General features: G+C 41.8%; 1 protein-coding gene across 1 annotated transcript in view; it reads left to right on the top strand.

Moving 5' to 3' along the window:
* Positions 1 to 14,017, top strand: part of atrn (attractin) — a 129,741-nt gene that overhangs the window by 27,667 nt on the left and 88,057 nt on the right. The window contains exons 11-16 of the mRNA XM_020604154.1: positions 3,196 to 3,280; positions 8,013 to 8,236; positions 9,452 to 9,573; positions 11,096 to 11,234; positions 11,627 to 11,808; positions 13,918 to 14,016. Of these exons, the coding sequence (XP_020459810.1) occupies positions 3,196 to 3,280; positions 8,013 to 8,236; positions 9,452 to 9,573; positions 11,096 to 11,234; positions 11,627 to 11,808; positions 13,918 to 14,016 (851 nt within the window). The remainder of the gene's footprint in view (positions 1 to 3,195; positions 3,281 to 8,012; positions 8,237 to 9,451; positions 9,574 to 11,095; positions 11,235 to 11,626; positions 11,809 to 13,917; position 14,017) is intronic.

The following is a 14,017-nucleotide window of genomic DNA, read 5'->3' as shown; positions in this document are numbered from 1 at the left end:
GCTATTTTTTTTAACACACCCCTTTCAACTAATTGCCCAATTGCACAGCCTTAAGAGCGTGCATATCATGAATGCTGGGTCTTGTTTGCTTTCTGAGAATCTACTGCACCTACTGGTAACTTGTTTGCCATGTAGCAATAAAATATATACTAAAAACCTGGATTATTCTGGTTAGTCACATCGTACTGCTATTATTTTGAACAATACTGTATATGTCAGAAGCATTTACATATGCAATATACATGTTTTCCTGCACAAAGCACCTGTTGGAAGTTATTTGTTTTGGTCTTTCTTGGCTCTCGTTTATATGCTGGAGGAAGCTGAAATAAAAACACATGCCTGCTTTATGTGTTGAAGATGTTCATTAAAGGCTTCTCCAGTTCTGACCATTCAAAATCTGCCAGTCCAGTGATTTGGATTCAACTCTCTCCAGATTAAGAGGAAGCTTTAAGACACAATATGGCCAAAAATATGTGGACACGTCTTTGTTTGCTACAACACACAAAGGCATCTGTAACAACAGTGTACATCCACACTTGTAGCTTTACCTGGACTGGCCTGCACAGATCCCTGACCTCAACCTCATCCAACACCAGTGGGATCCTCTGGGACACCCACTGTGGACCAGGCTGTGTTGGACCTCGCAAATGCTCTTGAAGCTAAGTAGGTGTAAAAACCCCGCAGCCAGGTTCCAGAGTGTGTTAGAAAGGGGAATGGAGGCAGTTACAGTTGCCCTAGTAGTCCATTCAGCTGCAAACATGCCACAAAAAGAGAAGAACCAAACAAACTGTCAATAGCAAAAAAAAAAAAAATAAATAAATCTTAATAGCTCTTAGGTCTTCTGCTCAAAACAAATTCTGCTGTGAACAAGTTGGAGCATGAAACTTTCCCTAGAGGCTTTTATTAGCGTGCCTCATATCTTGGGTTAGGGGTTGGGGTTACTGCCTGCAGCTGCAGCTCACACTTGCTCCCTTGGAGGATTTCAGAGGCACGTAAAAACAAAGTGACCAAAGTTTAGTAACGTAAGCACTAGTCAGACTGGGATTCACACTGGTGGTCACCTCAAACCTGTCATGTTTGTTCTTGTGCTCCTTTTTCCCCAGCTAAGAAGGTGCCTTTAATCAATATCCTTAACCCTCAGTTTGTGTGTGTGTGGTGAGTGGCACACAGTAACTCCCACTAGACTGTCCAAATGAAGTATGACTATTAAGTAGGAAGATGAAAAGTCAGTATTAGTTTATCTTTTCACATTTTAAGTATAATCCCGTTATAGTTCTCTGATATGTCCTGAAAGACGTTAACACAGCTTTGTCACATCCTCATTTTGTTAGCTGCCTGCAAACGCTGTAAATCGAGTCAGCCTCCTTCAGCAGTGCTGTCATAAGCTGCTCATTAACGGGAGGCTTCAGTCTGTCTGGTTGGGGGGGGGGGCAGAATTCCCTGCAGGATGCAAAATGGCCCCAGGACTGTTTTTCTGTGTCATCACAGAGATGATTGACAGGCTGAGACATTACAGTCTCAGGGGCACGTACACCCCTCCTGTGCACTCGGCTTTTGTTCATGAGAAATAGCATGTTGGGACCGAAACATCCCTTTTTATCCTCTTTTAAATGGTGTGAAGAACAAATGATGGTGAAGACTGCAGCAGCATGTGCAGAGGCGCCACATTAATTAAATTCTGAACATGGTGTCTTGTTTATACATCCATGTTACCGTATGTCCTCACATGATTGGCATGACGTGATCTCATTTCTGTTCACAGCAGAAAACAAATTGTTTTCATGATTTCTCCAGAGAATTTGCTCTGCAGAAATGAAAGACTTGTTCATTGTCCATTTCCCCTCCCTTTGCTCTGATCTTTTTCTCCTCCATGTCACTCCTTATCCTCTTTATGATTTTGTAATTGGACAGAAAATACTTGGCGACTATTTTTCTCACACCCCCTGTCCCCCTCAGCCAGCTGCAGGGCTGGTGTCAGCAGCAGCAGCTGTAATTGTCTGGTAATTAAAATATGGGACACATGTCAAGGAGTAATTGTCTTTCCTTAACCGGCTGAACTCAATTAGAGTGTATAATTTAAGGGCCGCCCATTGTCCTGACATTGGTATATGGTGTGGTAATAAATCCCTGCTCTGAGGGGCAGTGAACCACACCTTCTGCAGTACTGGCCTGTGACACCAGAGGGCACTGTCTACCTGTGAATGTAGAGCGATAGCAGATGCCACTCTGTCCTCTGGGAAACCATGATGACTTGCACTCCATTGTACTGAGTGAAGGTGATATACTGCAGTCACTGCTCTGTGTTCCAGCAGTTTTGACTTTCAGGCTCACATGCCAGCTCTTTTTGTTATTTGTTTTTTTTTTTCTCTTCTCAGAATGATAACGGATGCACGCTGTCGTATACTGCCTGTTCTTCATTTCAGAACTAGCCTAATGGATACAATCACCATTACTCTACAGTAAGGACAGAGTTGGTGATTTACAGGTTGAAACACCACAGCATTGGGTCAAAAATGTTTCTTTTTTCCATCCAGATTACATGAAGCCATTATTTCAACAGCATTTGAGTGACAAAATTGTAGCTTGGCACTTTTTCAGACTTAAATATACTCTTCACACTTACTGGGTGTCTACTTAGTCTTGTTCAGGGTCCTGTCAGGTCCAACACAGATGGGTTGGAGGTGAGAAAAGACCCTGCCCAGGCTGTTAGTGTAACGGTGTCAAAACAACTGGGCAAACACCCCCCCATGGCAGAGAAAAGTTCCCGTTTTACTTTCATTCTTTTTTAAATCAGCTCCAGGGAACCAGAGAAGAATTAGAAAGAGAATACATTACATAGTAATAACAATAACAACCAGGCACTCCTGTGGAGTACATGGTTAAGATGCTGTAATCTGGCGGGGTTGACCACTGAACCATTATATGGGGCCAGTTTTAATTAATCTGTTCATCCTATTATACCCACCAGCATTTTCTTGCCATGGCTGTTGCTCTTGTAGCAGTCAGGCCATCAGTGTCTTTCTTTGAGGGCGCTTTTCTGGCTGGCTTGTTAATTGACTCGAGGATATTAGCTGTTGAAGGCCTCGCTAACCACCCTTGGCATGTCTGCTGCATTTGCTACTGCTGAAGACACGTATGATACAACATGTGGGAGCTGGTCAACAGTTTGACCTCTGTGTCGTCTTTTGATTCCAGCGTGTGATGAGTGGACTCTGTTGCCTCGTCCAGACCTCTACCATGACGTCAACCGCTTCGGGCACTCTGCAGTCTTCAGCGACAGGTAATCACTTACGTAGCACTTAACTAAGAGCAGCCTTAGCCGAGTGCTTCACAAAAGACTTAATGGATAATATGGAAAATGTTTTTTTTTAAGTGGCCAAAATACTAAAAGAAAAGGTCTTAAATCTTAAGATAACAGTTTGGATGTAAATGTAATCATCACATAAGATCATGATTTATAAGGCCTTAGCTGGGGCCTCCTATTGTAGCCTTTCTGAAACTTTAGTAATTTACACTCAAACATTAGACACATGTTCTAAAATTAAGTAACTGGGTCACTGTGGCTTTTTGGAGCAGCCTGATTTCTAAGCAAGAACCCTGGTTTCTCTAATCAGGCTAAGGCATCACTCTTCTGCTGGAGAAACCTTAGCAATGTGTGTGTGCGCCACCTAACTTTTTTTTTGTTTTGTTTTGCTTTAGTACAGTGGGTACGGAAAGTATTCAGACCCCCTTAAATTTTTCACTCTTTGTTATATTGCAGCCATATGCTAAAATCATTTAAGTTCATTTTTTCCTCATTAATGTACACACAGCACCCCATATTGACAGAAAAACACAGAATTTTTGACATTTTTGCAGATTTATTAAAAAAGAAAAACTGAAATATCACATGGTCATAAGTATTCAGACCCTTTGCTCAGTATTTAGTAGAAGCACCCTTTTGAGCTAATACAGCCATGAGTCTTTTCGGGAATGATGCAACAAGTTTTTCACACCTGCATTTGGGGATCCTCTGCCATTCCTCCTTGCAGATCCTCTCCAGTTCTGTCAGGTTGGATGGTAAACGTTGGTGGACAGCCATTTTCAGGTCTCTCCAGAGATGCTCAATTGGGTTTAAGTCAGGGCTCTGGCGGGGCCATTCAAGAACAGTCACAGAGTTGTTGTGAAGCCACTCCTTCGTTATTTTAGCTGTGTGCTTAGGGTCATTGTCTTGGTGGAAGGTGAACCTTGGGCCCAGTCTGAGGTCCTGAGCACTCTGGAGAAGGTTTTCGTCCAGGATATCCCTGTACTTGGCCACATTCATCCTTCCCTCGATTGCAACCAGTCGTCCTGTCCCTGCAGCTGAAAAACACCCCCATAGCATGATGCTGCCACCACCATGCTTCACTGTTGGGACTGTATTGGACAGGTGATGAGCAGTGCCTGGTTTTCTCCACACATACCGCTTAGAATTAAGGCCAAAAAGTTCTATCTTGGTCTCATCAGACCAGAGAATCTTATTTCTCACCATCTTGGAGTCCTTCAGGTGTTTTTTAGCAAACTCCATGCGGGCTTTCATGTGTCTTGCACTGAGGAGAGGCTTCCGTCGGGCCACTCTGCCATAAAGCCCCGACTGGTGGAGGGCTGCAGTGATGGTTGACTTTCTACAACTTTCTCCCATCTCCCGACTGCATCTCTGGAGCTCAGCCACAGTCATCTTTGGGAACTAATATAACATACAAGTTTCACTTTTTGAAACAAATTATTGAAATAAATGGACTTTTCCTTGATATTCTAATTTTTTGGCACATACCTGTATAGACAGGTGTGTGGCTTTCCTAATCACGTCCAATCAGTATAATCAAACACAGCTGGACTCAAATGAAGGTGTAGAACCATCTCAGGGATGATCAGAAGAAATGGACAGCACCTAAGTTAAATATATGAGTGTCACAGCAAAGGGTCTGAATACTTATGACCATGTGATATTTCAGTTTTTCTTTCTTAATAAATCTGCAAAAATGTCAAACATTCTGTGTTTTTCTGTCAATATGGGGTGCTGTGTGTACATTAATGAGAAAAAAAAAGAACTTAAATGATTTTAGCATATGGCTGCAATATAACAAAGAGTGGAAAATTTAAGGGGGTCTGAATACTTTCCGTACCCACTGTATATGTGTATGTATTGCAGCAGAGCAACAAGATAAAAGTAAAGATCTTGACTGTAAGTGTGCACCTTTAAATTCCAGACAATTAAATCCAGACTGAAATAAATACATTGGAATAAGCTGGTTCACGCACATTGGAGACTTAAGACACTTCATTACAGGAAGAAGTCAGAGTGTCCTCTTATTGCACCATCAGTCTAAACACTCAGACCAATAGCAAATGAATGACCAATATTTTTTGGAAGGATAACATTCATCTCTCCAGCAGACTAGCCTCCCATGTTAGACTGCATGAAACAGCACAGGAAGCTGTGTGGTTGGTGGGGGCGTGTGGTTTCATGCACTGATGAGACCGTGAAATACAATTCAAGAAGTCCAGTTGAATGATTGCATTTATGTGCTCAAAGCCTATTAAGGTATATCAGTCTTTCCTCTTGAGAACGCACACACAACAAGGTGCAGACCAGTGTGGGTTTCAAAGTCAGTCCACTAACATCATAACACTCTTGTCCAAAATATTGATGTTCTTCATGAAGGCCTGTGCGACTTGTTAATGGATTGACTTTATAGCTTCTTAGATGCCTTAACACAGCGCAGTGGTTTGTAATACTCACATACAGTAAATGTTTGGTTGTAACACTCTTGAGGCAAACAGAACAAATACAGTGTTAAAAAGAAATCCACCAGGAATGCTTGCTTACACATACGTGATTGGCCAGTGCAGCGCCTTGTGGATGATGTCATATTGTGTTGCAGAAGCAGCCTTGCGTGGTGCCAGTCCCTGCTGTGTAACACCCCATTCATATCCACGAGAAGGCTGTGTGCGTGTGTGGTTTTTCATGCAGAGTGAAAGTCTGTCAAAATCGACCTAAACCTCATTACTCTCTGCAAGTTTGTTTCCTAAATGTTTCACTAGGGTCACATGTTCTCTTTTCACTGGGGTCCACACATTTGATGGTGCACTCATGGTATGTAAAGGAAGTAGAAATGGAACATTTTATGTCCAGTGCATCTCTGCATCTGATGTAAATATGAACAAGGATGTGATTTATCTCGTTTCAAACACAGGTTTGACATTTTGAGAAACGTTCTTTTTATTCATGATCGTATTTCTGTGCACTCGGAACATGGTTGTAGGAACAAGCTGCACACGCTCAGTGACTGGAAGACGGAAGTGCAGATATGTTGAACAAAACTCATATTTCCAATATTTGGTGGGGAAACATGAGTAATAATGATCGCTCCTGAGAAAGTAAAGCTCATTATGGTGCCTGAAGTTTTGAATTTAAACATTTTCTTGTAAAAGAGTCACGAAGTGGAGAAAAGAACAGTATTTTCCCAAGTGCCAACTGGAGACCTTTTGATAGAAAAAAATGTTCTGAAAATCTCTCTGTGGCAGTTTGACAGAGGTAACAATATGTGTCTGAACTGTGATTCATGTAGTGTAGAATGTAGCTGCAAGAAAATGGCTTAAATCACAACCCTGACGATTTAGATCTTGTTTGTTAGCTGTGACGGTTTATAACACATCATCTAGTACCAAAAAATACTGACGGTTTTCACTCCTGGTTGGCCTTGTAAATGGGAAAACTGCACTGCCTTTTTATAAAACCAAATATGTGGCAAGTGTTTTTACTTAAGCCCAACACACTGTAAAATTAACAGCAGCATGGAGAAAAGTCTCCAGTAACTAAGGACTGAGGCTGTAACTGGAAAAACCCAAAGCCTTGTTAAAGAATCCTTCATGCATTCATACTGTACATGACACTTCATTATTAGACTGCGATATGAATAGACTGTGATGGGGATGGTGCTGTGACCAGAAGGGATTATTCATCTGTAAGTATTACCTGCAGCGCCGGCAGAGCAAGACACAGCGGTCCATATTAAATTACACATCCTGCTGTAGAGAAGGCATCAAACGTTTCCATGAGTCACCAGCCTTGTTTGAGTAAGTCCTCACTGATGACTCCTGTTCATCAGGAGCAAGTAGGAGTTTGTTCGTGCATTCATTCATTCAGTGATCGAATTCACATTCAGAGCAGTCGCTGAAGACCTAAAGTAGCAGTAATATTAAGCTTTATTTGAACATCCTACATTGGGGGGAAAAAACACATCAGACTTAAAAAACGAATAAGATAATAGAAAGGGGGAAAATGTAGAGCGGTTTCTTTACAAATTAAGTGCGTTTTCTGTTTTGATCACCATAAATTCCATTCACTTCCATCCCTGTATATTTGGTGTGCAGGCAGAAACCTCAGATAAATATCTGGACAATGTGGAATTGAGTGAGAAAATGTGATTTTTCTTGGGTGAACCAGTCCTTGTTAATACATCCTGCCACTGTCTCAGTCATCCTGCTCTCCTCTGTGGTGACACATCTTTTAAATGAGAAAGAAAGGAAGTGGCCAACTAAGACCCTCCCTCCTGATTTGTGTGCTCAGTGGGACCTCCAGGGCAAACAATTTGAAGTGTGCCTTCTATGATCCAGGAAGATCTTTGATTAGACTGGTGCAAATGACCCACCTCCCGGCCAGCCACCATCACCACCGCGCAGATATACACAGAGACTCACACTCACAGAGTAATCCCAGCAGCCGAACAGAGCCGTGAAGAAAGATGTCCAGAAGTGCCCTGGACCTGGGATCCAAACACTGACAGTAGATGGGTCTTGAAGATCCATCCACACAGGAACAGAGCTCTTGTTAGGGATTTAAGCAGGATTGTGTGGGGGTTAAAGCCCAGAGCAGAGGAACACCACACTAAGCTTCTCTGGCTCTCACTGCACACAAAGTTGAAACTAGAAGAAATTGCAGTTTAGAAAACGGCTCCTGTTAATGGTTTCTCTCTTCTTTTGTCTTACAGTGTGATGTATGTGTTTGGTGGCTTCAATAGCCTGTTGCTGAGCGACGTCCTCATGTACACCTCGCCCAGCTGTGCAGCCTTCTCCACCGAGGCGTCATGTAACCAGGCCTGGCCAGGGATCCACTGCATCTGGAACAGCACCCAGAGGAGCTGTCTGCCCTGGGAGAGCAACGCTATCGGAACCGAACAGCAGCAGCTACGAGCCTCCTGTAACACACGATCATGTAGGTGATGCTGCCATCGCACTGAAACCCCGCATTGGTGCAGATCTGCCCCATGTGATATTCTATAATACGTCTTCACAGCATCTGGACAGTTCCTAACTTCTGTATGTGTGATTATATGCCAGTGATCGGCAATACTTTAGATGATCAGTCGAGTCATTTATCAAGCAACGATGCTAAACATTTGCTACCTGCCAGTGAGAATTTTTCTGTCTTTGACTTATAATTGGCTCAGCTGTTGGTTGGAAAAAGCAAGTAGTTTGAAAATGTCACCTTGGGCACTGTAACTAGCATTTTTCAACATCTATATTAGAAACTAAACTCTGTGGTTGACCAAAGTGAGCAGCATATGAAAAGATAAAGAAAATAGTTGCATATCTAAAATGTTACCAGAAAGGTTCCTACAAGTGCTGATCTCTGTGCAGTTTGTTAGTATATTAGAGATGTATAAACTAAAATTAATTGAATAAATGCAAGAAGTTAACTAGTCTTTATGTGATTACCTGAGTGTATATATGTAGTGTGTGTCTCTTATGCACTGATGTGTCCTATAGACACGTTTCACTACATTTACCTTTAAAAAAAAAAAATTCTCAAAGTGAGAGTGAGGTTCTGTTGCCCTTTGTATGTCTGTGTGTGTGTGCGTGCGTTATACAGCAAGGAGCCAGGGTTTTTCATCCCTTGCAGATAATTCTCTTCCTCTGCTGTTTGTCACAAAACAAATCCTCAGTTTCTCTGTCTGTGGCCAGTCTCATCTTACAGTCTCAGTGCCGGCAGATGGAAACTGCACCCTGGAATATCTGTCTGACACCTTTAAAACCAGGGAGGCCTTGTGCTCTGCTGCTGTCTGGCAGCCTCCCTGCCCTAGTTTCCCCAGAAGCAACTTCATGTCTGGGAAGTGTTGACTGCTTTGGCAGATTCAGAATAACTTAAACTGTTGTGTAGCAAACAAACAAGAACTAAAGAAATGCCCTGTGCTGTCATTTTAGGGCAGTGGGTCACATTCAAGTACCAAACTGCAACAGTAAACACAGACTGACATTCAGTAGAACGACATGTGTGTATAAAAGAAAATGGGTTAGAATACGTCTCTTCAGTGGTCGTCTTGGATGCGCTGCATAGTCTGCTTAATGGAATTACCATTTCTGCCTGAATTGTTATGAAATTGTGAATTTGTGGAAGTAATTATAAATCATGTTCTTCCAAACGTTACAGATGCCGAGAACGAGAGGTGTGATCAGTACACAGACTGCTACAGCTGCACTGCCAACACCAATGGCTGCCAGTGGTGTTCAGCCCAGTGTGTGTCTCTGGGAAGCAACTGCACGTCTGCTACGGTACGAAAACTGACAAACTGCATATCCACATCTAACAGTTACAGCTTCTTTTGTTGATGAAAACTTTATATTTATAAACTCCTTCCCTCCCTAACTGTCAAAAAAGCAGGACTTAATTTCAATACTGGATTAATTGATATTTTCAGTATTGCCAGCTTTGTGATGGTTTGGGGAGCGGGCGAAATCACTTCTGAGGTTTCTTGGTGGAAAGCTTGCTGTTCAGCGCTTTGGCTTGGGTATTAAACATATGTAGTAATGTTGGAGTTGAAGTGGTTTTTCGAGTGGGATTGGCTCCAGCTTTCTACCACCCGCCCGTGACCCTCTACAGGATAAAGCAGTATAGATGATGGATGGAGAACATTTGATGTTAATCAGAATCAGCTTTACTGGCCAGGCATGTTGGACCCAGGAGGAATTTGACTGTGGCACAGCATCTCTCAGTTTATATGTACAATGTTCTTCTGTAAAGCAGCGAATAGACAAACAATACAAGGCTGAGAGAACAAAAAGGAAAGAAAATGTGCATTAGGGAAAAATAAAGTGCTTATAAATAGAAAACTATATATACACACAGTTTAGATGCAGTGATGTCGTCCTGTTATAGGAAGCCTGGGTCCTCATTTGATATACAATCTTATGTTTTTTGTCACACGTTCATTTGAACCTGCCAGTATTTAAATGTGTCTTGTCATACAAGGAAAAAAGTAATTTTAAAACTTAATATAACTAATCTCATGATGCAGCACAGTCATATGGTGAATCCCAATTCCCCTAACTGCTTCCACGTTTCCCTCACTTGCTTCTCTTCCTTGCGTCTTAGTCCCGCCCACGTATTATGCAAGGAAAAGAAACGAGGGGAAACCGCTTGGAGAGACGGTCGAGGAGATGCCCTTTCCTCGTCATGTGAAACAACCAATCACAAACTGATTTCCAATAAAGGGGCAGTCTATAACAGATTTCCACGAAGGATACACTTTGTGTATCATAGTTCCTACAGCTTCCTTGGTCCTCAGAGCAGAAATAAGAGCTCTGGGACATCCTTCATTATGGTGGACCGAAACGATTTTGGGTCAATCAACCCAAAGAATGATAAAGTAAAGGAACTGGGATTCACCAAATGATTCATCATAGAGTGATGAATGCTGGGACAGGGTGAGCTCCTGTAACCACATCCACATGTTTGCCTTCTTGAATAGAATAGAATTGTTTCCAAGAGTTTCTCCACCTTACAAATTGGGACATTTAAAATTTGAATATTATTTAATTAAAGAATTGACTGAGCATGTTGTTGTTTTGAATCTGATTTATCAATCTGTAGTTAAATCACTGCTTCGCACCAACTCCTCCAGTATCTGCTCTGCATTTGTCTGTAACATATTTGATAAATTAAGCCCTGTTTCTCTGACTGCAATGATTTCATAATATAATATAGGCATTATTTATGGAGCATGAAATGTAATTATTTGCTACTTTGAATCCTAAGAGTTGACACCGGTTTATTTTCTGTGTTGGTTCTTTCCAGGGGGCCATAGGGGAGTATGATGTTTGCCCCAAAGACAACCCGTCTTATGTGTGCAACAAGAAAACCAGCTGCAAGAGCTGCGCTGTGGACCAGAACTGTCAATGGGAACCTCGCAACCAGGAGTGCATCTCACTGCCAGGTAACTGCTGATGTCATTAAATATGAGTTTTTTTTTTAAATGTGTTGTTCCTTTCTAATGAAATCTTTAATAATTTTACCTCATCAGGCCCCAAATATCTGTGTAAATGAAACAGTATAAGGAAGAACAATTACTCTTTAAGTGCTCACAATTTACACACACTGTATGCAGACTTTGAGGAGAGAAGGCTAAAACACCGATTTGTGTTCAGGAGTCGTAACAAAATGTTGTAATGAAGAACAACCGACTGATGAATGGATAATCAAAATGAACAACCAGAAATTAACACAACATTTAGCCTCATTTAAGTGTGTACAACATATGGTTCAGCTTCTGCATCCAGCAGCTGTATGTGTGCAGTACGAACCCTGCATCTGTTCTCTCTGCTCCAGAGAACGTGTGTGGTGAAAGCTGGCATCTGGTGGGCAACTCCTGTCTGAAGTTCATCACAGCGAAGGACTCGTACGACAACGCCAAGCTGGCCTGCAGGAGCCACAACGCGGTCCTGGCCTCGCTCACCACACAGAAGAAGGTGGACTTTGTCCTGAAGGAGCTGCAGATTATGAGTGTGGTGGTAAGGAGTGCTTCATAGAACCTTCCTTGACAGATATCCATGATGATGAGGGGTGCACGTACACAGCTGAGACAAGAAAAAGGTTTCCAACAATTGACACACTGAAGAAACCGTCCTGTTTTCTTGTCTTTTGATTTGTGACCAAAAAATTGCCTGACATGCTGCTTTTTAGTTTTTGCACTTGGACGCCTTTATGGCAGCTGCCCTCTTTTGACACTCTGTCCTTTTTGTCAGCAGGTGAGTTCTGGTTGGATTCTCTTAGTGATTTTTGGACCAGTGAGCATGAAACAAATCTTCCATTAACGGATCCTTTCCTCACAGCTCAGACATCTCTTACTCGCTCCATTAGAGCAAAATGCTCAGAAATTTGTCCCCACAATCGACTACCATCTTAAGCTGCTGTTTATTTAATCAGATATAGGTCACACAGAGAGAGATGTGAAGGATGGGCAGATGTACAGCGTCAGTTATCATCATATTAAAGATTGCACACACATAGTACAGTCCAGAGAAACTGCAAAGCAGCATACAGTATATGGGGGTTTACTCTAAGCCCTGAATCATGTTTCATGATTTGTTTTTCTGTGTACTTTGTTCTGTTAGGTGGTATGAGCTGAATATTTTTTGTTTTAGGGTTTTGCTCAGACAAAATGAGACGTGAAGACCTCACCTGTGCTCTGTAATGAGCATCTTTCACTACATTAAAATATTAGTTGATCAATCAAGTAATCAAGAAAATAGGCAGCAGAGTAATAGAAAATATTTGATGTAAATGAAATAGTAAATGAAAATAGTTGCGAACTGCAACACAAAAATAGATCTAAGTGTTACGAAAAGCCTCTAAGCGTACTTTTCCTGTGCTAAACTAGGGTTCGCATTCAGAATTAATGATTACTGTACATAAGTCTCAGATTTTCATGCTGTTGAGGGAAAATGTTTTTTGCGGCTTCCATTATTGGCCTAGAAACAGCTAAATCTGTCTAAATATTTTGGTATGCGACTACGCTTGGGTTCACTGGAGAGTATTACCTAATCCCAAATGTGTTGAGCACCGACAAAGTGGATCTCTAACGACCCGCTCTGCATTTCACTGTTCTCTCCAGCTGTAGTCCTGCATTAGTATAGATCACTGCTGTCTCTCACTTAGGGCCACTCATGATCCAACAGAGAGCCTCTGTCCGGCATATGTAATTCACCTGTGGTCGACAGTTACAGGTCGTCTTTGTGCTTAAAGGTCAAGGTCAGTTTATTTATAGAACACCTTTCATATTATAAGGAAATTCAAAATGCTTTATATAGTAAAAACTGAATCAGGCAGTCACACTCATCACACAAGGTAAAACCATAATATAAAATACAAAAGTTAAAAGACATAACTAGGTTTACTCTACAGCATGACAGAACAGCAGTGTTTTGAGTTTAGTCAGATTAGGGACTTGTTTGAGCTCCATGGGCAGTTTGTTCCACCTCCAACCAAAACCTATCAGCTGTGGAGTAACATTTGTTTGAACTGTCCAGTTCAACAGTGAATCTCTGTACACAATCAAACATGCTTCATGTGTTCCAGCCATGTTGTTCTGACACTGTTTATGCTGTTTAGGGCTAGTCGGTCTAAGAAATTCAGCTGAATCCTGATGGAACAGTTCAGCCCATTCATTCAGCCCATGTCTGTGAGACATTGAGCTGTCTTTGTTTACTGTGACTGCAGCAGCATGGCCATTGATTAGTGATGGGATGGATAACTCAAGTCAAGTTTTATTGCTTTTATTGCCACTCATTCAGTCCAGTGGCATTTAGTACAAATGAAAAATTTTGTTGCTGGTTACAACCAGGGCAAAGTTGTGATTTCGGATTGAACAGATAGTTATTACATCTGCTGCTGACACTGATTTTCATCATGATTCTTCAGCTGAGGAGTAACTTGACACAACCTTTTTTTTTTTTTTTGAGATGCACAGTTGCCTAAACCAATGAACATAGATCTTTTTACTATCAGACAGTTTACAACTACTGCAGCAGCCAGTAAGTGTGAACTTAAACACAGTTTAGCTTATCAGAACAGTGTGTAAAATCCTTGTTTTGACTTTGGCCCTCTGTTTGTTTTTACAGTACCATGCCACAGTGACGCCGTGGGTGGGGCTCAGGAAAATTAATGTGTCGTACTGGTGCTGGGAGGACATGTCGCCCTTCACCAACACCACCCTGCAGT

The sequence above is a fragment of the Monopterus albus genome, unplaced genomic scaffold (genome assembly GCF_001952655.1).
Source record: "Monopterus albus unplaced genomic scaffold, M_albus_1.0 scaffold64.1, whole genome shotgun sequence".
Classification (NCBI taxonomy): Eukaryota; Metazoa; Chordata; class Actinopteri; order Synbranchiformes; family Synbranchidae; genus Monopterus; species Monopterus albus.
Note: the sequence above shows the minus strand (reverse complement) of the source record. Positions and strands in the feature narration are given on the sequence as shown.